Source organism: Phasianus colchicus, chromosome 31 (genome assembly GCF_987193195.1).
Source record: "Phasianus colchicus chromosome 31, bPhaCol1.hap1.1, whole genome shotgun sequence".
Taxonomy (NCBI): Eukaryota; Metazoa; Chordata; class Aves; order Galliformes; family Phasianidae; genus Phasianus; species Phasianus colchicus.
The window spans coordinates 3,196,468-3,223,941 of NC_143466.1; the positions used below are offsets into that span (position 1 = coordinate 3,196,468).

The 27,474-nt window shown below is 61.6% G+C and overlaps 2 protein-coding genes across 3 annotated transcripts in view; both read left to right on the forward strand.

The window, feature by feature from the left end:
* The window catches only part of POLD1 (DNA polymerase delta 1, catalytic subunit), a 52,727-nt gene extending 44,884 nt beyond the window's left edge, over positions 1 to 7,843 (forward strand). The window contains exons 21-26 of the mRNA XM_090127492.1: positions 2,412 to 2,514; positions 3,409 to 3,541; positions 4,829 to 4,942; positions 5,570 to 5,622; positions 6,250 to 6,347; positions 7,688 to 7,843. Coding sequence (XP_089983618.1) covers positions 2,412 to 2,514; positions 3,409 to 3,541; positions 4,829 to 4,942; positions 5,570 to 5,622; positions 6,250 to 6,347; positions 7,688 to 7,784 — 598 coding nt within the window. The 3' untranslated portion in view covers positions 7,785 to 7,843. The remainder of the gene's footprint in view (positions 1 to 2,411; positions 2,515 to 3,408; positions 3,542 to 4,828; positions 4,943 to 5,569; positions 5,623 to 6,249; positions 6,348 to 7,687) is intronic.
* Positions 7,844 to 8,696: 853 nt separating this feature from the next.
* On the forward strand, positions 8,697 to 27,390 carry PRMT1 (protein arginine methyltransferase 1). Of its 2 annotated transcripts, XM_090127708.1 has the most exons (11): positions 8,705 to 8,800; positions 11,970 to 12,023; positions 14,154 to 14,255; positions 16,932 to 17,087; positions 18,909 to 18,972; positions 20,152 to 20,294; positions 22,740 to 22,827; positions 22,909 to 23,024; positions 24,726 to 24,876; positions 25,903 to 26,024; positions 27,243 to 27,390. In XM_090127708.1, the coding sequence occupies exons 1-11, from the start codon at positions 8,771 to 8,773 to the stop codon at positions 27,324 to 27,326; spliced, it is 1,110 nt and encodes a 369-aa protein (XP_089983834.1). In that variant the 5' UTR covers positions 8,705 to 8,770; the 3' UTR covers positions 27,327 to 27,390. The 2 variants fall into 2 exon arrangements, with proteins under 2 accessions (XP_089983835.1, XP_089983834.1); XM_090127709.1 differs by lacking the exon at positions 11,970 to 12,023 and having other exon boundaries at positions 8,697 to 8,800.
* The last annotated feature ends 84 nt before the right edge of the window (positions 27,391 to 27,474 follow it).

The following is a 27,474-nucleotide window of genomic DNA, read 5'->3' on the forward strand; positions in this document are numbered from 1 at the left end:
GGGGACGTGGGGGGATGTGATGGGGGATGTGGGGACATGGTGGGGGGACATGGGGACGTCATGGGGGGCGTGGGGACATCATGGGGTGACATCGTGGGGACATCATGGGGGGACATTGTGGGGACACCATGGGGACATGGGGGGACATCGTGGGGACATGATGGGGGGACACCATGGGGGGACACCATGGGGACATGGGGGGACATAATGGGGATATGGGGACATGGTGGGGACACCATGGGGACATGGGGGGACATGATGGGGACATGGGGGGACATGATGGGGATGTGGGGACATGGGGACACCATGGGGACATGGGGACATCATGGGATGTGGGGACATGATGGGGACACCATGGGGACATGGGGGAGCATGATGGGGGGACATGGGGGGACATCATGGGGGATGTGGGGACATGATGGGAGGAAATAGGGACATCATGGGGGGACATCGTGGGGACACCATGGGGACATGGGGGGACATGATGGGGATGTGGGGACACCATGGGGACACCATGGGGACATGGGGGGGCATGATGGGAATGTGGGGACATGATGGGGGGACATCATGGGGACACTATGGGGACATGGGGGGACATGATGGGGATGTGGGGACATGGGGACACCGTGGGGACATGGGGACATCATGGGATGTGGGGACATGATGGGGGCACCATGGGACACCATGGGGACATGGGGGGACATGATGGGGACATGGGGGGACATGATGGGGATGTGGGGACACCATGGGGACACCATGGGGACATGGGGACATCATGGGACGTGGGGACATGATGGGGACACCATGGGGACATGGGGGGGCATGATGGGAATGTGGGGACATGATGGGGGGACATCGTGGGGACACCATGGGGACATCATGGGATGTGGGGACACCATGGGGGGACATGGGGACATGGGGGGACATAATGGGGATGTGGGGACATGATGGGGATGTGGGGACATGGGGACATCATGGGGACATGATGGGGGGACATTGGGACATGATAGGGATGTGGGGACATGATGGGGACACCATGGGGCCATGGGGACATCATGGGATGTGGGGACATCATGGGATGTGGGGACATGATGGGGACACCATGGGGACATGGGGACATGTGGGGACATGATGGAGACCTGATGGGGATGGGGAGGCATGGGGACACATGGGGACATGGGGACGTGATGGGGACACCGTGAGGACGTGGGGATGTGGGGACATGATGGGGATGTGGGGACATGTGGGGACATGGGGACACCATGGGGACATGATGGGGATGTGGGGTGGGGGGCAGACGCCCGTCTGGAGGAGAGGTGGGGACATGGGGACACCTGGGGGACGTCATGGGGACACCACCAGAATGGGGACCCCCAAAATGGGGGACCTCAATATGGACACCCCCAAAATGGAGGACCCAAAATGGAGACCCTGAAATGGGGACCTCAAATGGGGACCCCAAAATGGAGACCCCAAAATGGGGACCCTGAAATGGAGATCTCCAAATGGAGACCCCCCAAATGGAGACCCCAAAATGAGGACCTCAATATGGAGACCCCAAAATGGAGACCCTAAAATGGGGACCCTGAAATGGGGCTTCCATATGGAGACCCCCAAATGGAGACCTCAATATGGAGACCCCAAAATGGAGACCCTGAAATGGGGACCTCAAATGGGGACCCCAAAATGGAGACCCTAAAATGGGGACCTCAAATGGGGACCCCAAAATGGAGACCCCCAAAATGGGGACCCTGAAATGGAGATCTCCAAAACGGAGAGCTCAAATGGGGACCCCAAAATGGGGACCCTGAAATGGGGACCCTGAAATGGGGCTTCCATATGGAGACCCCCAAATGGAGACCCCAAAATGAGGACCTCAATATGGAGATCCCCAAATGGAGACCACAGCATGGAGACCCCAAAATGGGGACCCCCAAAATGGGGATCTCGGTATGGGGCCCTCAATGCAGAGAACCCCAAATGGAGACCTCAAATGGGGCCTTGAAATGGAGACCCCAAAATGGGGACCCCAAAATGGGGACCCCAAAATGGAGACCCCAAAATGGAGACCCCCAAAATGGAGACCCCTAAATATGGTTCTCATTATGGGGGCCCCTAAAACGGAGTCCTCAAATGAAGACCCCGAATGGAAACCCCAAAATGAGGACCCCCAAAATGGGGACCCCCAAAATGGGACCTCAATATGGAGACCCCCAACACGGAGACCCCTCCCCAAATGATGACCCTAAAATGGAGCCCCCAAAGTGGGGCCCTCACAATGGAGACCCCCAAAACGCAGACCCTCAAATCGAACTCCCCCCCACCCCAAATGGGCCCCCAGCTCCAGGATGGCGGCACGGACCCCAAATTGAGGAGGGGTCCCCAATGTGTCCCCCTTCCCCCCCCCCCAGGATGCGGCAGAGGGACCCCGGCAGCGCCCCCACCCTGGGGGACCGCGTCCCCTACGTCATCGTCAGCGGGGCCAAAGGGGTGGCGGCGTACCTCAAATCTGAGGTGGGGGCTGGGGGGGGTATGGGGTGGGGGGGGGATGGGGGGGTGTATGGGGTGGGGGGGGACGGGGGGGCTGGGGTGGGGGGGGGACATGGGGACGGGGGGGGGAATGGGGAGGGATATGGGGGGGGGGTCATGGGGGTTTGGGAGGATGTGAGGGGGATATGGGGTGGGGGGGGCATGGGGGTGGGCAGGGATGCCCCCAGGTTCCCCAAAGTCCCCCATTGACCCCAGTGCTCCCACTGACCCCACTGCCCCCATGGACTCCAATGCCCCCAGTTTCCCCAATGCCCCCATTGCCCCCACTGCCCCCAATCCCCCCAATGCCCCTGTTGCCCCCAATGCCCCCATTGCCCCCACTGACCCCACTGACCCCATGGACTCCAATGCCCCCAGTTTCCCCAATGCCCCCAATGCCCCCACTGCCCCCATTGCCCCCATTGACCCCATTACCCCCACTGCCGCCATTGCCCTCACTGCCCCCATTGCCCCCAATGCCCCCATTGACCCCAATGCCCCCATTGACCCCATTACCCCCACTGCCCCCATTGCCCCCAATGCCCCCTGTTTCCCCAATGCCCCCACTGACCCCAATGCCTCCACTGACCCCATTGTCCCCATTGCCCCCAGTGTCCCCATTGACCCCATGGACTCCAATGCCCCCAGTTTCCCCATTGCCCCCGTTGCCCCCATTGCCCCCGCTGACCCCATTGTCCCCATTGCCCCCAATGCTCCCATTGCCCCCCATGCTCCCATTGATCCCAGTGCCCCCACTGACCCCACTGCCCACATGGACTCCAATGCCCCCAGTTTCCCCAATGCCCCCATTGCCCCCAATGCCCCCATTGCCCCCCCTGACCCCACTGCCCCCGCTGCCCCCATTGCCCCCCCGCGCAGGACCCCATCTACGCCCTGGAGCACAACCTGCCCCTGGACACGCAGTACTACCTGGAGCAGCAGCTGGCGCGGCCGCTGCTGCGCATCTTCGAGCCCATCCTGGGGGAGGGCCGGGCTGAGAGCATCCTGCTCAGTGAGTGGGGGGGCCACCGGGGGGCGCTTAGGGACCCCAAAATGCACCCGGAATGCACTGACTGTGCCCCACAATCCCCCGTGGGGACCCCGAAGGGACAGCGGGGTGACAGCAAATGGCACCCAGGGCCCCATGGGGACCCCAAGATGCACCCAGAATGTTCCAAATGTGCCCCAAAATCCCCCGTGGGGACCCCAAAGTGTCACTGGGGGGGTCCTAAATGTCACTGGGGGGCACAGATGTCACCAAATGGCACCCAAGGCCCCATAGGGACCCCAAAATGCACCCAAAGTGCTTCAAATGTGCCCCAAAAATCCCCTGTGGGGACCCTGAAGTGATGTTGGGGGGGTCCTAAATGTCACTGGGGGGCACAGATGTCACCAAATGGCACCCAGGGCCCCATGGGGACCCCAAAATGCACCCAAAGTGCTCCAAATGTGCCCCAAAATCCCCCGTGGGGACCCTGAGGTGATGCTGGGGGGCACAGATGTCACCAAATGGCACCCAAGGCCCCATAGGGACCCCAGGATGCACCCAAAGTGCTGCAAATGTGCCCCAAAATCCCCCGTGGGGACCCCGAAGTGTCACTGGGGGGCACAGATGTCACCAAAGGGGGGGGACTTGGCACCAAAAGGGTCCCAGAGCCTCTTAGGGACCCCAAAATGCACCCAAAGTGCTTCAAATGTGCCCCAAAATCGCCCATGGGGACCCTGAAGTGACACCGGGGGGGGAACAAATTGTCACCTGGGGGGGGGGATGACAAACAACTGTGACCCCCCCCTCAAAATCCACCCTGGGACCCCCCTCCCCAGCTCCCGGGTTTCCAATGGGGAATTTGGGGGGATCCCAGGGGGCTTTTGGGGATCCAGGGGGGGGCTTTGGGGTTTCCAGAGGGTTTGGGGACCCGCCGACCCCCCCCAGTTTTTACCTGACACCCCCACATCCCTTCAGACCCCCCCCCAAATTCCATCCTGGGACCCTTCCTCAGTTCCTGGGTTTCCAATGGGGAATGGGGCGCTTTGGGGGGGGGTCGTGGGGGGGCTTTGGGGTTTCTGGAGCATTTTGGGGACCCCCCTGACCCCCCAATTCCTACCTGACCCCCCCGCACTCCCCCTGACCCCCCCCCCCAGTTTCCACTCAGACCCCTCCAGATTCCATCCTGGGACCCCTCCCCAACTCCTGGGTTTCCAATGGGGAATGGGGCACTTTTTTGGGGGGGGGTTGGGCGGTTTTTGGGGGGGGTCCCAGAGCATTTTGGGGACCCCCCCTTTTTTTTTTCTTCCCCAGGGGGGGAGCACACCCGCTGTAAGACGGTGCTGACGGCCAAAGTGGGGGGGCTGATGGCCTTTGCCACCAAGAAAAGCACCTGTGTGGGGTGCAGGGCGCTGCTGCCCCACAACGGTGAGCCCCCAAAGTGGGGGGGGGGACCCCAAAAAGTGGGGGGGGGGAGGGGGGGGGCGAGGAGACCCCCAAAGAATCGCCCCCCCCCTCCACCCCCCAAAAGAAAAGATGTGGGTCGCCCCATGAAGATGTGGGTGAAGTCTGGAGGAGGAACCCCTAAAAGTGAGGGGGGGGTTGACCCCCAAAACCGGGGGGGGGGTGGGGGGGGTGGCAAAGATCCCCCCCCCCAAAAAAAAAATTGCCCCCCTTCTTCCCCAAATCAGTGGGTAACCCCATAAGGATGTGATTTGTTTTGTCCCCCCTCCCCCGAGTTTCCCAATATCTGAGGATTGTCCCCAAAATGGGGGAGGGGGGAGAATGTCTCAAAAGTGGGGAGACCCCAAAATTGAGGGGGGGACCCCAAAAAACCTTGGGACCAGCCCCCCCCCCTCCCCCCCTCCTTCCAAGAAAAGAAATCTGCCCCCCCCCCAACCATCCCACGTTTCCCTACCTGGGGAATGGCCCCAAAACCCAGGAAAATGACCCCAAAAATTGGGAGGGGGGGGGGACCCCAAAATCTCACCCCACTGTTTTGAGGTCCCCACCCCCTCACTCACCCCCCCCCCCATTTTTCTGCCCCCCCCCCAGGAGCTGTCTGTGATTTCTGCCAGCAGCGCGAATCTGAGCTCTACCAGAAGGAGGTGATGCTGCCCCCAGGGACCCCAAAACGACCCCAAAACGACCCCAGAACAACCCCAAAATGACCCCAAAACAGCCCCAAAATGGCCCCAAAACGGCCTCAATGTCCCCATTGACCCCATGTCCCCAGTGTCCCCAAAATGCCCCCAATGTCCCCAATGTCCCACTTGGCCCCATTGACCCCAACACCCCCATTGACCCCATTGATGTCCCCATTGACCCCAATGTCCCCCAATGTCCCCATTGTCCCCAATGTCCCCCAATGTACCCATTGACCCCAATGTTCCCCAATGTCCCCATTGACCCCAATGTCCCCCACTGACCCCATTAACCCCAATGTCCCCATTGACCCCAATGTCCCCAGTGTCCCCAACGCCCCCAATGTCCCCATTGACCCCATTGTCCCCATTGACCCCAATGCCCCCCAATGTCCCCAACGCCCCCAATGCCCCCCAATGTCCCCAGTGTCCCCAACGCCCCCAATGTCCCCATTGACCCCGATGCCCCCATTGACCCCAATGCCCCCATCGACCCCAATACCCCCATTGCCCCCAACACCCCCAATGCCCCCGTTGCCCCCAGTGCCCCCCCTGACCCCGTTGTCCCCAAATGTCCCCACACGTCCCCAGATCTCGCACCTGGCAGCCCTGGAGGAGCAGTTCTCCCGCCTGTGGACGCAGTGTCAGCGCTGCCAGGGCTCCCTGCACGAGGACGTCCTCTGCACCAGGTGGGGACCCCCCCTATGTCACCCCCCCAATGTCACCCCCCCCACTGCCACCCCCCCAATGTCACCCCCCCAATGTCACCCCCCCCATGTCACCCCCCTATTGTCACCCCCCCACTGTCACCCCCCCAATGCCACCCCCCCACTGCCACCCCCCAATGCCACCCCCCCACTGCCATCCCCCAATGTCACCCCCCCAATGTCACCCCCCCACTGTCACCCCCCCAATGCCACCCTCCCACTGCCACCCCCCCATGTCACCCCCCCAATGTCACCCCCCCCACTGCCACCCTCCCACTGCCACCCCCCCAATGTCACCCCCCTACTGTCACCCCCCTACTGTCACCTCCCCGCAATACCACCCCCCCCAATCTCACCCCCCCAATCTCACCCCCCCAATGTCACCCCCCCCTACTGTCACCCCCCCCTCAGTGTCACCCCCACCCCAATGTCCCCCCAACATCCCCATTGACCCTAGTGTCCCCATAAGGTCCCCATAAGGTCCCCATTGACCCCAATGCCTCCATTGACCCCAACACCCCCATTGACCCCAATGTCCCCATTGACCCCGGTGCCCCTTTTGACGCCGTTGACCCCGCTGACCCCCATTGACCCCAATGATCCCATCGACCCCGACGTCTCTATATATTGTCATCATATTGTCCCCATAAGGTCCCCATTGACCCCAACGCCTCCATTGACCCCAACACCCCCATTGACCCCGATGCCCCTTTTGACCCCACTGGCCCCGCTTGACCCCAATGACCCCCATTGACCCCAATGTCCCCAATGTCCCCATTGACCCCAATGTCCCCAATGTCCCCATTGGCCCCAATGTCCCCATTGACCCCGGTGCCCCTTCTGACCCCGCTGACCCCCATTGACCCCAATGATCCCATCGACCCCAACGTCCCCATAATGTCCCCATAATTTCCCCATTGACCCCGGTGCCCCTTTTGACCCCGCTGACCCCACTGACTCCGCTGACCCCAATGACCCCAATGTCCCCATAATGTCCCCATAATGTCCCCATTGACCCCGATGCCTCCATTGACCCCAACACCCCCATTGACCCCAATGTCCCCATTGACCCCAATGTCCCCAATGTCCCCATTGACCCCGATGCCCCTTTTGACCCCACTGACCCCGCTGACCCCAGTGACCCCCATTGACCCCAATGTCCCCATAATGTCCCCATTGACCCCAGTGCCTCCATTGACCCCAACACCCCCATTGACCCCAATGTCCCCATTGACCCCAATGTCCCCAACGTCCCCATTGACCCCAATGACCCCATTGACCCCGGTGCCCCTTCTGACCCCGCTGACCCCGCTGTCCCGCAGCCGGGACTGCCCCATTTTCTACATGAGGCGGAAGGTGCAGAAGGACCTGGACGCCCAGGAGCGCCTGGTGGAGCGCTTTGGCCCCCCCTCCTGGTGACCCCCCCCCCAACCAACTCCTGGTGACCCCCCCCCGCCCCCCCCCGGGGGTCTCAGGTCCATTTTGGGGCCATTTGAGGCACTTTTGCCTTTATTTGTTTTTTTTTTTTTAGGGGGGGAGTTGGGTTTTTTTTCTATGTTGAATAAAAGAAAGTGGATTTGAATGAGTCTGGGGTGGAGGGGGAGGGTCTTGGGGTGGGGGGGGGGTCCTGGGGGGGTCCCCTGTGTCCCCAGTGGGGTCTCTGGGGGGGGGGGACACATGAGGGGGAGGCAGTGAGGGGACAATGGGGGACAATGGGGACACTGGGGGAGGACAGTTGGGGCCAAATGGGGACAGAGATGGGGCCAATGGGGGAGAAGTGGGGATGGGGGGGGGGGGCAGTGGGGACAATGAGGGGGACAATGGGAAATCTCTGTGGGGACAATGAGGGAAGAAGGGGGACATCTTGAGGGGGGGGACAATAGGGACACATTGAATGGGGACATCGGGGGGGGGACAATGGGGACATTTGGTTATGAACAATGAGGTTGGGAGCAGTGCGGGGACACTGAGGGGACACGGGGGGGGGGACAGCGGTCCACTGAGGGAAGGCGATGGGGTGGCAGTAGGGACACAGTGGGGTCACCGTTGGGGACAATGGGGACAATGGGGACATCGCTGTGGCTCTGGGGCTGCCGTTGTCCTCCACGCCGCGAGGGGGCGCTGTGCGAGGGGAATCTCCCGTGGGAGTGGCCCCACCGTAAAAGACGTCGCTTTCCACCTATGAGCGAGCGCCAGGGGCGGGGTTATACCTTCTGCCGCCCAATCGGCGAACTCCGGTGAAGAGGCGGGGCCGAGCGGCGAGCGGCGTCCGCACCGCCCAATGGGAGGCGGTGCCGAGAGCGGCTAGCCAATAGGAGAGCTCGGGGGGCGCCTTCCGCTCCGCCCCCCGGATAAAGCGGGCGGGAGGTCGGGGGGGGGCGGGGGCCGCTCTTGGCGCTCACAAAATGGCGGAGGCGGCGAACTGCATCATGGAGGTGGGCGGCGGGGGGGGGGGCAGCGGGGCCGGGGGGGGGCAAGGAACGGGGCCCGGGGGGTCCTAAAGGGCCTCACATGGGGGGCGGGGGGGGTCCGGGGGGGGGTTGGGTGAGGGGGGGGCGGAGAGGAACAGAGCGGCCTAAATTGGGGGGGGGTCCGAAGGGCCTTAAGTGGGGCCGGGGGGGGGAAGGAGGGGTCTGTAATGGGGCTGGGGGGGTCCCGAGAGCACGAAAATGGGGCTTGGGGGGGGCAGAAGGGGCTTTTTGTACGGGCTGGGGGGGCTCAGGGGGTCCCATAATGGGGGGGGGGGGCTCTGAGAGCTTTAAAATGGGGGTGGGGGGCTCTGAGGGGTATTAAATGGCGAGGGGGGGTCTGAGGAGTCTGTAGTGGGGCCGGGGGGGTCTTAAAGTGGAGCTGGGGGGGCTCTGAGGGGGCTGTGATACGGCCCGGGGGGGGGCACTGAGGGTCTTAATATGGGATGGGGGGGATCCGAGGGGTCTTAATATGGGATGGGGGGGGGGGCAGGGGATCTTAATGGGGCGGGGGGGGGCACTGAGAGCTCTGAAATGGGGCTGGGGGGGTTCTGAGTGTCCCATAATGGGGGGCGGGGGGGTGGTCCTGAGAGTCCTTAAATGGGGTTGGGGGGGCTCAGGGGTCCCATAATAGGGGGGTGGGGGTCCTGAGAGCCCTAAAATGGGGCTGGGGGGGTTCCAACGGGTCCCATAATGGTGGTGGGGGGGGGGGTCCTGAGAGTCCTTAAATGGGGCTGGGGGGGTTCCAACGGGTCCCATAATGGGGCTGGGGGGGGCTGGAGGGGGGCAGTGAGAGTCCTTAAATGGGGCTGGGGGGGGGCCCTAAGGGGTCCCATAATGGGGGGTGGTCCTGAGAGCCCTAAAATGAGGCGGGGGGGGGGGGCTCTAAAGGTCTTTAGTGAGGGCTGGGGGCTTCCTAAGGCCCCGTAATGGGGCGGGGGGCGTTAAGGGGACCTAAATAGGGATAAGGCGGGGGGGGCTCTATGGGTCTTTAATGGGGTGGGGGGGTTCAGAGTGAATTGAATGGGGGGGGGGGAGGTGTTCCGTAACGAGCTTGGGGGGCTCTGAGGGTCCCGTAATGTGGGGGGGGGGCTCTAAAGGGACTTAAAGTGAACGGGGGGGGGGGGTCCTGAGAGTCCTACTAACTGATTTGGGTGGGGGGGCTTTGAGGGTCCAGTAATGGGGTCTGGGGGGGCCGTGAGAGCCCTAAAATTGGGGAGGGGGCGGCTTGGGGGAGTTCTGCAATGAGCCTAAAATTGTAGGGGGGGGGGCGGGAAGGTGAGGGTGGTCTTTTGGGGGGGGGGGGGAGGGGGGCGGCCCCACGCGACGCGCACGTGGGGGGAGGGGCCACGTGGAGGCCCTGCGGGGAGGGGGGCGGGGCCAGATCCGCGAAACCCCGCCTACTGTCCCACGAAGCCCCGCCCACTGCCACCCGTAGCCCCGCCCCCGCCACGCGGCTCCCGCCAGCGCGGGAACAAAGCGGGGGATGGGGGGGGGGGGGGGCGATAGGGGCGGGGTCTGTCGTGACAGTGAGAGAGGCGGTAGGGGCGGGTCTGTCGTGACATTGGGGGCGGGGGTGATAGGAGCGGGTCTGTCGTGACATTGGGGGGGGGGGGTGTCGTGATATTGGGGTTGCCGGACCCGTCGTGATATTGGGGGGGGGGGGGGGGGGGGGGGGGGGGGAAGGGGTCGTGTGCAGGAACTCAGTGCCCCCCCCCAAAAAAAAAACCCAAATTGGGGTCCTGAGGGGCCCCCCCCCAGAAATAATAAAAGCACAATAAGGACCTGGTGCCCCCCCCCCCCCAAATAAAACCAAATAACGGGGTTCTGACCCCCCCCCAAATCCTCAGTGCCCCCCCCCCCCCAAAAAAAACCCCATCATAGGGCTCTACCCTCCCCCACAGCCCCCTCCTCTCAACCCCCCCCCCCCAAATTGGGGGTCCTGAGCGCCCCCCCCCCATAAAACAAAGCCTTATTGCCCCCCCCCCCCAACCCCTTCCCATTTGCCCACAGATGGGGGTCCTGAGCAACACCCCCACCCCCCGACCCCCCCCTTAAGCTCCCTATAGTCTCCCCCCCCCCCCAAAATTTTGCCCCCCCGTCAACAAATTAAGAGTAACACCCCCCCCAACCCCCCCCCAAGAGGTTTTTTGGGGGTCTCATACTCCCCCCCCCCTTTTGAGGGTCTCCATAGGATTCAAAGCCCCCCCTCCATTCCCCCCCCCCCAACCTGAGGGTCCCACTCAGCCCCCCCCCCCCAAAATCCCAATAGGGTCCCAAGCCCCCCCTTCCCCCCCCCCCCTCAAATTTAGGGTCCCTATAGGATCTGGTCCCCATTCTGGGGGTCTTCATAGGTTCTCAAGACCCCCCCCTATTTCATCCCTGCCCCCCCCAGCCCTTTTTTGCCCCCCCCAGCCCCATTTTTACACCCCCCAGAACCCCATCTGAGCCCCCAGCCCCATTTTTGCCCCCCCCCCCCCCCTCCCTGCCTCATTTTGGGGGGGTCTTTACAGATTCTCCAGCCCCATTTTTATGTCCCCCCCCCCCCATAACCGCATTTGAGCCCCCAGCCCCATTTTGAGGCTCTTCATAGACTCTCCAATCCCCCCAGCCCCATTTTTGCCCCCCCAGCCCCATTTTGTCCCCCCCCAGCCCCATTTTTACCACCCCCCCGCCCTATTTTGGGCCCCCAGCCCCATTTTTACCCCCCCTGCCCCATTTTGGGTTCCCCAGCCCCATTTTAAACCCCCCCCCCCAGCCCTGTTTTTACCCCCCAGCCCCATTTTGGGCCCCCAGCCCCATTTTTACCCCCCCCCCAGCCCCATTTTGGGCTCCCTAGCCCCATTTTTACCCCCCCAGCCCCATTTTAACCCCCCCCTCCAGCCCCATTTTGGGCCCCCAGCCCCATTTTTACCCCCCCATGCCCCATTTTGGGCCCCCCCAGACCCCATTTTTACCCCCCCACACCCCATTTTTATCCCCCCCAGCCCCATTTTTGCCTCCCTGCACCCCATTTTAACCCCCCCAGACCCATTTTTACCCCCCCCCACGCCCCATTTTTGCCTCCCCCAGCCCCATTTTTCCCCCCCCCCGCCCCATTTTGCCCCCCCCTGACGCTCTCCTTCCTCTCCCGCAGAGCTTTGTAGCCACCCTGGCTAACGGCATGAGCCTGCAGACGGCGCGGGATGAAGTAACAGCCGCAGCCCCCCCCCAAAAAAAAACCCATCATGCCACCCCCCAAATCCCCCCCAAGCCCCCCCCCCTCAAAATCATTGCGTTCTCCCCCCGTAGAGCCCACAAAAAGCCCCCTAAGAGCCCCTCCCCACAAAAAAAATCCAACAGGGATCCATAGAGACCCCCTACGCCCCCCCCCAAATAAAAAAGCCACTAGGATCCCCCCCCTCCAGTCCAAAACCCCTTAGAGACCCCCCCCCCCCAGGACCCCCCCCCCAAAAAATGCCCCCAGGAGTCCCCCAACCCACGCAGAACACCCCCTCCCCCCCCCCCCAGCTCCCCCCAAACCCCATAGAGACCCCCCCCCAAGACTCCCCTCCCAACCCCTCAACCCCCCCAGGACCCCCTTCACCCCCCCCCCACCCCACCCCCAGAAAAGCCCCATGGTGACCCCCCAAGGAGCCCCCCAGCCCCATAAAAAAACCCATAAAGACCCCTCAGGACCCCCAAGGAGGCCCCCAGCCCCCCAAAGCCCCATAGAGACCCCTCAGGACCCCCCCCCCAGGAAACCCCCGCCCCCCCCAAAATCCCAAAGAGACCCTCAGGACCCCCAAAGAGCCCCCCAGCCCCTCATCTCCCCTCCCCCCCCCCCCCCCCCCCCTTAGAGCCCTACCAGCCCTGCAAAACCCCATAAGACCCCCCTGGAGCCTCCCCAGCTCCTCAAAGCTCCCCCAGGACCCCCCTCCAGCCCCCCAAAACACAATAGCCTTCAAGACCCCCCCATACCCCCCCCCAAAGACCCCCTAGGATCCCCCCCCCACCCCATGGGGACCCTCCAGAACCCCCCCCCCCATCCTTTCAATCCCCCCTCATGATTCCCCCAGCCCCCCCAAAACCCCATAGAGACCCCCCAGGAACCCCTCAAAGCCCCCCCAGGACTCCTCCAGTCCCACAAAAAACCCCATGGAGACCCCCCAAGAACCCCCTCATCCCCTCAAAGCCCCCTCAGGACCCCCGCAGCCCCCCCAAAAATCCCATGGAGGCCACCCAGGAGCCCCCCCATCCTCTCAAAGTCCCCCCAGGACTCCCTCAGGACCCCTGAAACCCCATAAAGACCCCCAAGGAGCCCCTTCAACTCCCCCCGTTACCCCCAGCCCCCAAAAACCCCATAGAGGCCCCCCAGGACCCCCCCATCCCCTTAACTCCCCCCCCAGCCCCCTCAGAAACCCCCCAGGACCCCCCCCAGCCCCCCAAACTCCATAGAGACCCCCCAGGACCCCCCTCCATCCCTTCAAAACCCCATAGAGACCCCCCCCATCCCCCCAAAACCCCATAGAGACCCCCCAGGACACCCTCCATCTCCTCAGCTCCCCCCCCAGCCCCCTCAGAAACCCCCCATGACCCCCCCCCCAGCCTCCCAAACTCCATCGGAACCCCCCAGGACCCCCCCCATCCCTTCAAAACCCCATAGAGACCCCCAAGGAGCCCCTTCAACTCCCCCCCAGTTACACCCAGCCCCACAAAAACCCCAAAGAGACCCCCCAGGACCCCCCCCCAGCCCCCTCAGAAACCTCCCATCACCCCCCCAGCCCCCCAAACCCCATAGAGACCCCCCAGGACCCCCCCATCCCCTCAAATCCTCCTCAGGACCCCCCTCCGTCCCCCCCGAAACCCCATAGAGACCCCCCAGGACGCGTTCCATCTCCTCAGTTCCCCCCCCAGCCCCCTCAGAAACCCCCCATGACCCCCCCCCAGCCTCCCAAACTCCATCGGAACCCCCCAGGACCCCCCCCATCCCTTCAAAACCACATAGAGACCCCCAAGGACCCCCCCCCAGCCCCCTCAGAAACCTCCCATCACCCCCCCAGCCCCCCAAACCCCATAGAGACCCCCCAGGACCTCCCCCATCCCCTCAAATCCCCCTCAGGACCCCCACCCCGTCCCCCCAAAACCCCATAGAGACCCCCCAGGACCCCCCCCCCTCCCCTTAACCCCCCCCATCCCCCCCAAAACCCCCACGAAGACCCCCAGCACCCCGCTATCCCCTCAAATCCCCCCCATAGAGCCCCTCCTCCCCCCCCCTCAGCACACGGTTGGATTTGGGGGTGCCCCCCCCCCTCATTTAACAGACCCCCCCCCCCCCCAGGTTTCGTGCCCCCCCGCGGAGAGCAGCAGCAAGCCGTCAGCAGAGGAGATGACGTCCAAGGATTACTACTTCGACTCCTACGCGCACTTCGGCATCCACGAGGTGACCCCCCCTTCCCCCCTCCCCCAAATTTGGGGCCTTTTGGGTCTTTTTAGCCCTTTTGGGGGCTCTTTGTGTCCATTTGGGGTGGTTTTGGGGGCCATTTTGGGGCTTTTGGGGGCCATTTTTATGACACTTTTGGACACATTTGAGGATGTTTCTGTTCATGTGGGGCTTTTTTGGGGTCCATTTTGGGGCCTTTTGGGTCTTTTTAGCCCTTTTTGGGGCTCTTTGTGTCCATTTGGGGTGGTTTTGGGGGTCATTTTGGGGCTTTTGGGGGCCATTTTTGTGAGGTTTTTGGGACACATTCGAGGCATTTTGTGTCCATTTGGGGCTTTTTTGGGGTCCATTTTGGGGTCTTTTGGGGCTTTTTAGCCCTTTTTGGGGCTCTTTGTGTCCATTTGTGGTGGTTTTGGGGGTCATTTTGGGGCTTTTGGGGGCCATTTTTATGACACTTTTGGACACATTCGAGGCATTTTTTGTCCATTTGGGGCTTTTTTGGGGTCCATTTTGGGGCCTTTTGGGGCTTTTTAGCCCTTTTTGGGGCTCTTTGTGTCCATTTGGGGTGGTTTTGGGGGCCATTTTGGGGCTTTTGGGTCTTTTTAGCCCTTTTTGGGGCTCTTTGTGTCCATTTGGGGTGGTTTTGGGGGTCATTTTGGGGCTTTTGGGGGCCATTTTTTGAGGTTTTTGGGACACATTCGAGGCATTTTGTGTCCATTTGGGGCTTTTTTGGGGTCCATTTTGGGGCCTTTTGGGGCTTTTTAGCCCTTTTTGGGGCTCTTTGTGTCCATTTGGGGTGGTTTTGGGGGTCATTTTGGGGCTTTTGGGGGCCATTTTTATGACACTTTTGGACACATTTGAGGATGTTTCTGTTCATGTGGGGCTTTTTTGGGGTCCATTTTGGGGCCTTTTGGGTCTTTTTAGCCCTTTTTGGGGCTCTTTGTGTCCATTTGGGGTGGTTTTGGGGGTCATTTTGGGGCTTTTGGGGGCCATTTTTGTGAGGTTTTTGGGACACATTCGAGGCATTTTGTGTCCATTTGGGGCTTTTTTGGGGTCCATTTTGGGGCCTTTGGGGGCTTTTTAGCCCTTTTTGGGGCTCTTTGTGTCCATTTGGGGTGGTTTTGGGGGCCATTTTGGGGCTTTTGGGGGCCATTTTTATGACACTTTTGGACACATTTGAGGATGTTTCTGTTCATGTGGGGCTTTTTTGGGGTCCATTTTGGGGCCTTTTGGGTCTTTTTAGCCCTTTTTGGGGCTCTTTGTGTCCATTTGGGGCTTTTTTGGGGTCCATTTTGGGGACTTTTGGGTCTTTTTAGCCCTTTTTGGGGCTCTTTGTGTCCATGTGCGGCTTTTTTGGGGTCCATTTTGGGGTCTTTTGGGTCTTTTTAGCCCTTTTTGGGGCTCTTTGTGTCCATTTGGGGTGGTTTTGGGGGCCATTTTGGTGGTTTTGGGGGCCATTTGAGGGGTTTTGGGACACATTATATGGCCACTTTTTGTCCGTTTTGGGGCTCTATGGCCTTTTTGGGGCCATTTTGGGACTTTTGGGGCCATTTTGAGGCCATTTTGGGGCCACTTTGGGACATTTGGGGCCATTTTGAGGCCTTTTTGGCCCCATTCTGAGGTTTTCAGGTCCTCAGTTGAGGCTTTTTTGCCCTTTTTGGGGCTTTTTTTGCCCTTTTTGGGGCTTTTTGGGGTCTATTTTGAGGCTTTTTTGGGGCACATTTTGGGGCACATCTGTGGCTCTTTATGTCTATTTTGGGGCTTTTTGGGGCCATTTTGGGGCTTTCTTTGGCCCCATGTTGAGGTTTTTGGCCCATTTTGGGGCTTTTTTGGCCATTTTGGAGCATTTTAACCCATTTTCCATTTTTTTTCCCCTTTTTTGGGTGGGGGGGTCACAGGTGGGGGATTTTCACTGACCCATTTCACAGCCCAAACTGCTGCAAAACGGGGTCACTTTTGGGGTCAAAATCCCTGAGATTTGGGGCTCTTGGGGGTATTTCAGTGCTTTTGGGGTATTTAGGACTTTTTGGGGTCTTGGAAATTACAAAAAAAAGTCCATTTTTGAAGTGGGGGGGGCACGGATTTGGGGTTTGGGGAGGGGGTAACATCGACCATTTCAGACCACTGCAGAACAGAGCCAGTTTTTGGCCCCAAATCCCTCAGATTTGGGACTTTTTTGGGGTATTTCTATACTTCTTGGGTATTTAGGACTTTTTATGTCCTGGCAATCACAAAAAAGTCCATTTTTGGGGTGGGGGGGGGCACAGATTTGGGGTTTGGGGGGGGGAGGTAACACGGATCCATTTCAGACCACTGCAGAACAGAGCCAGTTTTTGACCCCAAATCCCTCAGATTCGGGACTTTTTTGGGGTATTTCAATGCCTTTTGGGTATTTAGGACTTTTTATGTCCTGGAAATGACAAAAAAAGTCCATTTTTGGGGTTGGGGGGGGCACAGATTTGGTGTTTTGTGGAGTGGGGGGGGGGGATGAAGGCCAAGAACATCATTAACCCATTCCATCCCAACGGCGTCATTTGGGGGCTGCGAAACCCATCCAAACTTGGGCTGTTGGGGGGGGGCATTATTTTTTTCTCACTCGGGGGGGGGGTTGGGGTTATGATGGGATGCTCACCCCCCCCCCCCGCCCCCCCTCCCCCTTTTTAACCCCCCCCTGCCCAGGAGATGCTGAAGGACGAGGTGCGCACGCTCACCTACCGCAACTCCATGTTCCACAACCGGCATCTGTTCAAGGACAAAGTGGTGCTGGACGTGGGCAGCGGCACCGGCATCCTCTGCATGTTTGCTGCCAAGGCCGGGGCACGGAGGGTCATCGGGGTGAGGAATTGGGGTGGGGGGGGGGTTGGGGGGGGGGTGGTTTGGGGTGTTGGGGGCAATTGGGGGGGGTTTGGGGGGGCGATTTGGGGCGTTTGGGGGGGAAGCGAGGGGGAAACGGCACAGAGATGTGGGATTCCGTAACGCTGTCCAGGTGAGTTGGGGGGCATTTTGTGGGATTTTGGAGCATTTCTGGGGGCATTTGGGGTCATTTTGTGGGATTTGGGGGCATTTTGGGGGGTGTGGGGGCGATTTGGGGGGTTTGGGGGTGATTTGGGGGGGAAATGAGGGGGGAAATGAGGGGAGTTTGGGAGCACAGAGAAGTGGGATTCCGTAACGCTGTCCAGGTGAGTTCAGGGGCATTGGGGACATTTTGGGGGAGATTTGGGGTCATTTTGTGGGATTTGGGGGCATTTCGGGGGTGTGGGGGCGATTTGGGGGGTTTGGGGGTGATTTGGGGGGGAAATGAGGGGGATTTGGGGGCACTGGGAAGTGGGATTCCGTAACGCTGTCCAGGTGAGTTGTGGTTCATTTTGTGGGATTTTGGAGCATTTCAGGGCGGATTTGGGGTCATTTTGTGGGATTTTGGGGCATTTCAGGGCAGATTTGGGGTCATTTTGTGGGATTTGGGGGCATTTTGTGGGATTTGGGGTCATTTTGGGGGGTTTGGGGGCGATTTGGGGGGGAAATGAGGGGGGTTTGGGAGCACAGAGAAGTGGGATTCCGTAACGCTGTCCAGGTGAGTTCAGGGGCATTTGGGGACATTTTGGGGGAGATTTGGGGTCATTTTGTGGGATTTGGGGGCATTTCGGGGGGTGTGGGGGCGATTTGGGGGGTTTGGGGGTGATTTGGGGGGGAAATGAGGGGGATTTGGGGGCACTGGGAAGTGGGATTCCGTAATGCTGTCCAGGTGAGTTGTGGTTCATTTTGTGGGATTTTGGAGCATTTCAGGGCGGATTTGGGGTCATTTTGTGGGATTTGGGGGCATTTTGGGGGGTGTGGGGGCGATTTGGGGGGTTTGGGGGGGAAATGAGGGGGAAATGAGGGGGGTTTGGGAGCACAGAGAAGTGGGATTCCATAATGCTGTCCAGGTGAGTTGTGGTTCATTTTGTGGGATTTTGGAGCATTTCAGGGGGGATTTGGGGGCATTTTGTGGGATTTTGGGACATTTCAGGGCATTTGGGGTCATTTTGGGGGATTTGGGGGCGATTTGGGGTGTTTGGGGGGGAAATGAAGGGGAAATGAGGGGAGTTTGGTGGCACTGGGAAGTGGGATTCCGTAACGCTGTCCAGGTGAGTTCAGGGGCATTTGGGGACATTTTGGGGGAGATTTGGGGTCATTTTGTGGGATTTTCGGGTATTTTGGGGGGCTTGGGGGCGATTTGGGGGGTTTGGGGGGGAAATGAGGGGGAAATGAGGGGGGTTTGGGGGCACTGGGAAGTGGGATTCCGTAATGCTGTCCAGGTGAGCTGGGGGGCATTTAGGGGGATTTGGGGTCATTTTGTGGGATTTTGGGGAATTTATGGGATTTTGGGACATTTCTGGGGGGGGTCGGGCTGATTTGGGGGGAAATGAGGGGGGTTTGGGGGTACGGAGAGCTCTGGGATCCTCTGTGTGGTTGGTAGGAAAATGGGATTCCAAACTGCCATCCGGGTGAGTTGGGGTTCATTTTGGGGGATTTTGGGGCATTTTGTGGGATTTGGGGGCATTTTGGGTGGATTTGGGGCCTTTTGGAGGTACACGTTTGTTTTGGGGTCAGTTCCGAGGATTTTGGTGCGTTTCCCAGTGCTCATTTTTGGGCATTTCTGTGCCCCCCCCCCCGCAGATCGAGTGCTCCAGCATCTCCGATTACGCCGTCAAAATCGTCAAAGCCAACAAACTGGACCACGGTGAGGGGCTGCCCCACAGCTGCCCCATAGCTGCCCCACAGCTGCCCTATAGCTGCCCCACAGCTGCCCCATAGCTGCCCCATAGCTGCCCCACAGCTGCCCCATAGCTGCCCCACAGCTGCCCCACAGCTGCCCCACAGCTGCCCCACAGCTGCCCCATAGCTGCCCCACAGCTGCCCCATAGCTGCCCTATAGCTGCCCCATAGCTGCCCCATAGCTGCCCCATAACTGCCTCCCTAGGCCCATTACTGCCCCCCAACTGCCCCCCGTACCCCATAACTGCCCCATAACTCCCCTAACTGCCCCTATAACTGCCCCCCGTACCCCATAACTGCCCCCCACTCCCCTAACTGCCCCCCTAACTGCCCCCCATACCCCGTAAGTGCCCCCCCATGCCCCTAACTGCCCCCTGTACCCCATAACTGCCCCCCACTCCCCTAACACACCCCCTAACTGCCCCCCGTATGCCATAACTGCCCCCATAACTGCCCCCCCACTCCCCTAACTGCCCCCCTAACTGCCCCCCATACCCCATAACTGCTCCTCTAACTGCACCCCACTGCCCTAACTGCCCCCATAAGTCCCCTAATTACACCCCACTCCCCTAACTGCCTCCATAACTGCCCCCCGTACCCCATAACTGCCCTCCTAACTACCCCTGTACCCCATAACTGCCCCCATAACTGCCCCCCGTACTCCATAACTGCCCCCCACTCCCCTAACTGCCCCCCTAACTGCCCCCCGTACCCCATAACTGCCCCCCACTCCCCTAACTGCCCCCATAACTGCCCCCCATACCCCATAACTGCCCCCCACTCCCATAACTGCCTCCCTAACTGCCCCCCATACCCCATAACTGCCCCCCAACTCCCCTAACACAGCCCCTAACTGCCCCCCATATGCCATAACTGCCCCCCTAACTGCCCCCCGTTTGCCATAACTGCCCCCCCCACTCCCCTAACTGCCCCCCTAACTGCCCCCCGTACCCCATAACTGCCCCCCCACTCCCCTAACTGCCCCCCTAACTGCCCCCCGTACCCCATAACTGCCCCGCCCACTCCCCTAACTGCCCCCATACTGCCCCCCATATGCCATAACTGCCCCCCTAACTGCCCCCCGTACCCCATAACTGCCCCCCCCGCTCCCCTAACTGCCCCCCTAACTGCCCCCCCCCCGCAGTGGTGTCCATCATTAAGGGGAAGGTGGAGGAGGTGGAGCTGCCGGTGGACAAGGTGGACATCATCATCAGCGAGTGGATGGGCTACTGCCTGTTCTACGAGTCCATGCTCAACACCGTCATCTACGCGCGGGACAAGTGGCTGGTGAGACCCCCCCCCAAAAAAGAATAACCCCCCCGAACCCCTCAGCGCCCCTCAGAGCCCCCCAGATGGACCCCATGCCCCCCAGACCCCCCTGAACCTCCCAGATTAACCCCAATACCCCCCTAAGCCTCCCAGATTACCCCAATGCCCCCCAGAACCCCCAAACCCCCCCAGATGCCCCCAACCCCCCCAGATCAGCCCATAGATCCCCCAGATCACCTCCACATCCCCCCTAAACCACCCCCAGACCCCTCTCCCCCCCCCCAGACCCTCAATAGATCCTCCCAGACCACCCCAAAACCCCCCCCAGATCCCCCCATAGATCCCCTAAGTCACCCCCCCCCAAACCACCCCCAAACCCCTCCAGGACCTCCCCCAATCCCCCAAACCCCCCATCCCCCCCCAAACCCACCCCCAGGCCCCTTCCCCCCCAGATCCCCCCATAGATCCCCCCAGATCCCCCCAACCCCCTCAGATCAGCCCATAGATCCCCCAGATCCCCCCCCCATCCCCCCTAAACCACCCCCAAACCCCTCCAGGATCTCCCCCAATCCCCCCATCTCTCCCCCCAAAACCCACCCCCAGACCCCTCTCCCCCCCCATACCCCCAATAGATCCTTCCAACCCCCCCCAAAACCCCCCAGATCCCCCCATAGATCCCCCACATCACCCCCCCATCCCCCCTAAACCACCCCCAACCCCCTCCAGGATCTCCCCCACTCCCCCCATCCCCCCCAAACCCACCCCCCAACCTCTCTCCCCCCAGATCCCCCCATAGATCCCTCCAGACCCCCCCGAAAACCCACATACCCCCCCAAAACCCCCCAGATCCCCCCTACCCCCCCCAGATCACCCCATAGATCCCCCAGATCCCCCCCCCATCCCCCCTAAACCACCCCCAAACCCCTCCAGGATCTCCCCCAATCCCCCCATCTCTCCCCCCAAAACCCACCCCCAGACCCCTTTTCCCCCCCCATACCCCCAATAGATCCTCCCAGACCCCCCCAGGACCCCCCAGATCCCCCCAAAACCCCCCAGATGCCCCCTCCCCCCCCCAGATCGCCCCAACCCCCCCAAATCACCCCATAGATCCCCCACATCACCCCCCCATCCCCCTAAACCACCCCCAAACCCCTCCAGGATCTCCCCCAATCCCCCCATCTCTCCCCCCAAAACCCACCCCCAGACCCCTTTTCCCCCCCCATACCCCCAATAGATCCTCCCAGAGCCCCCCAGGACCCCCCAGATCCCCCCAAAACCCCCCAGATGCCCTCTCCCCCCCCAGATCCCCCCAACCCCCCCAGATCACCCCATAGATCCCCCACATCACCCCCCCATCCCCCTAAACCACCCCCAAACCCCTCCAGGATCTGCCCCGCTACCCCCACCCCCTCCTAAACCCACCCCCAGACCCCTCTCCCCCCCCAGACCCCCAATAGATCCTCCCAGAGCCCCCCAGGAACCCCCAGATCCCCCCAAAACCCCCCAGATGCCCCCTCCCCCCCCCAGATCGCCCCAACCCCCCCAAATCACCCCATAGATCCCCCACATCACCCCCCCATCCCCCTAAACCACCCCCAAACCCCTCCAGGATCTCCCCCAATCCCCCCATCTCTCCCCCCAAAACCCACCCCCAGACCCCTTTTCCCCCCCCATACCCCCAATAGATCCTCCCAGAGCCCCCCAGGACCCCCCAGATCCCCCCAAAACCCCCCAGATGCCCTCTCCCCCCCCAGATCCCCCCAACCCCCCCAGATCACCCCATAGATCCCCCACATCACCCCCCCATCCCCCTAAACCACCCCCAAACCCCTCCAGGATCTGCCCCGCTACCCCCACCCCCTCCTAAACCCACCCCCAGACCCCTCTCCCCCCCCAGACCCCCAATAGATCCTCCCAGAGCCCCCCAGGAACCCCCAGATCCCCCCAAAACCCCCCAGATGCCCCCTCCCCCCCCCAGATCGCCCCAACCCCCCCAAATCACCCCATAGATCCCCCACATCAACCCCCATCCCCCTAAACCACCCCCAAACCCCTCCAGGATCTCCCCCAATCCCCCCATCTCTCCCCCCAAAACCCACCCCCAGACCCCTTTTCCCCCCCCATACCCCCAATAGATCCTCCCAGAGCCCCCCAGGAACCCCCAGATCCCCCCAAAACCCCCCAGATGCCCCCTCCCCCCCCAGATCGCCCCAACCCCCCCAAATCACCCCATAGATCCCCCACATCACCCCCCCATCCCCCTAAACCACCCCCAAACCCCTCCAGGATCTCCCCCAATCCCTCCATCTCTCCCCCTAAAACCCACCCCCAGACCCCTTTTCCCCCCCCATACCCCCAATAGATCCTCCCAGAGCCCCCCAGGAACCCCCAGATCCCCCCAAAACCCCCCAGATCCCCCCTTTCCCCCCCCCCCCAAGACAAATTCGGGTCCCCCCCCCCCAGACCCCCGATGGCCTCATCTTCCCCGACCGCGCCACGCTGTACGTGACGGCCATTGAGGACCGGCAATACAAGGACTATAAAATCCACTGTGAGTGGGGAGGGGGCTACAGAGTGTGTGGGGGGGGTCCTCATTGTGCCCCCCCCCCCCTAAATTAACCCCCCCAATTAGGGTGGGAGAACGTGTACGGCTTCGACATGTCGTGCATTAAGGACGTGGCCATCAAGGAGCCGCTGGTGGACGTGGTGGATCCCAAGCAGCTCGTTACCAACGCCTGCCTCATTAAGGTGGGGGGGGCACGGGGGGGGGGGTCTGATGGTCGCTAATGGGAGGGTTGGGGTCCCCCCTCATAATTGGGGAGGGGGGTTTGGGGTCTGTGTGGTCATAGGGTGTATTTCAGACAGGGGTTTTGGGGAGGATCGGTGGCTTTATTTGGGGGGAGAAGGGGGGCAGATTTGGGGGTTTTGGGGGGGGGCTGATGGCACCTAATGGGAGTCCCTTTAGGAGGACCTATGGCACCTTAGGAGTCCCCCCCCTAATTGGGGAGGGGGTCTGGGGGGGTCTCTGTAGTCATAGGGTGTATCTAAGGGAGGGGTTTTGAAGGGTATGGGTGGGTTTGGGGCTTTTTGGAGGTTGGGGGGGGGCAGGTTTTGGGGTCTTGGGGGGGAGGGGGTTGCAGATTTGGGGTCTTGGGGGGGTGGGGCTGGTGGCACCTAATGGGAGGGTTGGGGTCCCCCCCCATAATTGGGGAGGGGGTTTGAGGTCTGTGTGGTCATTAGGGGTATCTAAGGGAGGGGTCTTGGGGGAGGATCAGTGGATCTGGGGCTTTATTGGGGGAGGAAGGGGGGCAGATTTGGGGTTTTGGGGGGGGTCTGATGGCTGCTAATGGGAGGGTTAGGGTTCCCCCCATAATTGGGGAGGGGGTTTGGGGGTCTGTGTGGTCATTAGGTGTACCTAAGGGAGTGGATTTGGGGGAGGATCGGTGGATTTGGGGCTTTATTTGGGGGGAGAAGGGGGGCAGATTTGGGGGTTTTGGGGGGGTCTTGGAGATGGGGGGGTCTGATGGCACCTAATAGGAGGGTTGGGGTCCCCCCCCATAATTGGGAGGGGTTTGGGGGTCTGTGTGGTTATTAGGGTTCATTGGGGTGCATTGGGGTACATCGGGGTCCATGTGTGCCCCCCCCATCCGCTCCCCCCAGGAGGTGGGTGGGGGTCTCCATACCCCCAATTTGAGGTACATAGGGGTCCATGTGTGCCCCCCCCCAGGAGGGGGTGGGGGTCTCCATATCCCCCCTTTATGGTACACAGGGGTTCATTTGTGCCCCCCCCGCCCTTTCCCCCCAGGAGGTGGATGAGGGTCCCCATATCCTCACATTGGGGTACATAGGGGTACATTTGGGGTCTCCCTGCCCTCTGCCCCCCCCCAGGAGGTAGATGGGGGTCTCCATACCCCCAGTTTGAGGTACATAGGGGTCCATGTGTGCCCCCCCCCAGGAGGTGGATGGGGGTCCCCATACCCCCTCCCCCATTGGTGCATATTGGGGTACATTGGGGGTACATTGAGGTACATAGGGGTTCCTTTGGGCCCCCCCCCTACCCTCTGCCCCCCCAGGAGGTGGGTGGGGGTCTCCATACCCCCCCATTTGGGGTACACAGGGGTTCATTTGTGCCCCCCCCGCCCTCTCCCCCTAGGAGGTGGCTGGGGGTCTCCATACCCCCGCTTTGGGGTACATAGGGGTTCATTTGGGGTCTCCCTGCCCTCTACCTCCCCAGGAGGTGGGTGGGGGTCCCCATACCCCCCCTTTGGGGTACACAGGGGTTCATTTGTGTCTCCCCCCAGGAGGGGGGTGGGGGTCCCCATACCCCCCCTTTGGGGTACATAGGGGTACATTTGGGGTCTCCCTACCCTCTGCCCCCCCAGGAGGTGGGTGGGGGTCCCCATACCCCCCCTTTGGGGTACACAGGGGCTCATTTGTGTCTCCCCCCAGGAGGTGGACATCTACACGGTGAAGGTGGAGGAGCTGACGTTCACGGCGCCGTTCTGCCTGCAGGTGAAGCGCAATGATTACGTCCACGCGCTGGTCGCCTACTTCAACATCGAGTTCACGCGCTGCCATAAGCGCACCGGCTTCTCCACCAGTGAGGGCGGGGCCAGGGCCAGGGGGCGGGGCCAGCAGGGGCGTGGTTATTTCGCAAAGGGCGGGGCTAGCGGCTTGGCCCCGCCCCCTCCTGTTGGAGACCCTGGGGTTACTGCAGGGCGTGGGGGCGGGGCTAAGAAACGGGGCGTGGTCAGAGAATGGAGGCGTGGTCAGAGAACGGGGGCGTAGTCTGAATGGGGGTGTGGTCAGAGAATGGGGGCGTGGTCTGAATGGGGGCGTGGTCAGAGAATTGGGGCGTGGTCTTAACAGGGAGGCGGGGCTAGCAGCTAGGCTCCGCCCCCTACTGGTTGAGGCCCAGAGGTTACTGCAGGGCGTGGGGGCGTGGCTAAGGGGGGCGTGGTCAGAGATTGTGGGCGTGGTCTTATCGCAGGGGGGCGGTGCGAGCAGGTAGGCTCCGCCCCCTTCCGTGACCCCGAGGTTACTGCAGGGCGTGGGGGCGGGGCTAATGAAGGGGGCGTGTCTTAGCACAGGTGGGCGGGGCTAGCAGCTAGAGCACGCCCCTTCCGTTTGAAATCCCGGGGTTACTGCAGGGCGTGGGGGCGGAGCTTAGGCGGAGGGCGTGGTCTTATCCGAGGGAGGCGGGGCTAGCAGCTGTGCCCTGCCCCTTCTGGTTGAGGTTACTCGGGGCGTGTGGGCGGAGCTAAGGGGGCGTGGTCTGATCGTGGGGGGCGTGGTCTGGTCGGCGGGAGGCGGGGCTAGCAGCTAGGCTCCGCCCCCTTCCGTTGGCGATCCCGGTGTCCCCAGATTCCCAGTGCCCCCCAGTCTGTCCCCATGTCCCCTTGGTGGTGTCCCCACATCCCTTAGGTGTCCCCTGGATGTCACCAAGTCCGTCCACCCCCCACCCCTCCCTGTCTCCCCACCCCCCACGGCATCACCGCCCCACATCACCCCCCATTGGGGGGCGTCGGTTGCTGCCCCCTCCCCACCCCCCCACTCTGGCCGTGTCCCCACGCTGTCCCCACGCTGTCCCCACGCTGTCCCCACGCTGTCCCCACGCTGTCCCCAGGCCCCGAGTCGCCGTACACGCACTGGAAGCAGACGGTTTTCTACATGGAGGATTACCTGACCGTCAAAACCGGGGAGGAGATTTTTGGTACCATCACCATGAAGCCCAACGCCAAGAACAACGTGAGTGGGGGCATTGGGGACATTGAGGGGACATTGGGGGCACCCAGGGGACACTGGGGACACACAGGAGGCATTGAGAGGACATTGGGGACACCCAGGGGACACCCAGGGGACATTGGAGGCATTGAGGGGACACTGGAGATACCCAGGTGGCACCCAGGGGGCACCCAGGGGACACTGGGGGGACATTGATAGGATATTGGGGACACACGGGGGGCACCCAGGGGGACGTTGGGGACGTTGAGGGGACACTGGGGACAAACAAGGGGCTCCCAGAGGACATTGGGGACACGCAGGGGGGACACTGGGGGCATTGAGGGGACATTGAGGGGACAATGGGGACATTGAGGGGGCACCCAGGGGATATTGGGGGTATTGAGGGGACACTGGGGGCACCCAGGGAGCATTGGGGCCATTGAGGGGACATTGGGGCCATTGAGGGGGCACCCAGGGGGCATTGGGGGTATTGAGGGGACATTGGGGACACACAGGGGACATTGAGGGGACATTGGGGCCACCCAGGGGCCACCCAGGGGACATTGGAGGCATTGAGGGGACACTGGAGATACCCAGGTGGCACCCAGGGGGCACCCAGGGGACACTGGGGACATTGAGGGGACACCCAGGGACCACCCAGGGGACATTGGGGACACCCAGGGGTCATTGGGGGCACCCAAGGGACACTGAGGGGACATTAGGGACACCCAGAGGACATTGGGGACAAACAGTGGGCTCCCAGGGGACACTGGGGGCATTGAGGGGACATTGGGGGCACCCAGAGGACACTGGGGGCACACAGGGGGGGCATTGGGGGCACCCAGGGGACACTGGGGACAATGAGGGGACAATGGGGGCATCGAGGGGACGTGGGGATGGGGGAAGGGGGTGACATATGGGATATGGGGAGAAAGAGGGGCTATAGGGATGGGGGGGGGGGTCCCATTGTTTTGAGGTGTCTCCGTATTTTTTGGGGGGGGGGGGGGGGCATTCATGTCCAGCTGGGATTTTTTTGGGGGGGGGGGGGCATTCATGTCCAGCTGGGATTTTTTTTGGGGGGGGGCACATTGAGGACACAAAGTATGGCTTATGGGGAGGGGGCTTTTGGGGCGTCCCTATGTACAAGGGATTCCTATCTTTTGGGGGGGGGGAGGGGGGTTGTCCTCGTGTTTTGGGGTCTCCCTGACCCCCCTCCCCTTAATTTGTGCCCCCCCCCCACAGCGTGACCTCGACTTCACCATCGACCTGGACTTCAAGGGGCAGCTGTGTGAGCTCTCCTGCTCCACCGATTACCGCATGCGTTAGAGGAGGGGGGGGACGACACCCCCAAAACCTGAGGGGGGGGGGTGGGGGGTCCCATCCCTCTCCCACCCACCCCCCCCCCCCCCTCGGGACCCCAAATCGCCTCTGGAAGTATTGGGGGGAGGGGGCTTCAGCTCTTCCTCCCCCCCCC

What these genes read in the sequence shown, in the direction of transcription:
- PRMT1 (XM_090127708.1), top strand. Translation starts at nt 8,771, where the DNA reads ATGGCGGAGGCGGCGAACTGCATCATGGAG. An exon ending in TGCAGACGGCGCGGGATGAA is followed by an intron (nt 12,024 to 14,153) that starts GTAACAGCCGCA and finishes CCCCCCCCCCAG; the next exon opens with GTTTCGTGCCCCCCCGCGGA. An exon ending in GCGCACCGGCTTCTCCACCA is followed by an intron (nt 24,877 to 25,902) that starts GTGAGGGCGGGG and finishes CGCTGTCCCCAG; the next exon opens with GCCCCGAGTCGCCGTACACG.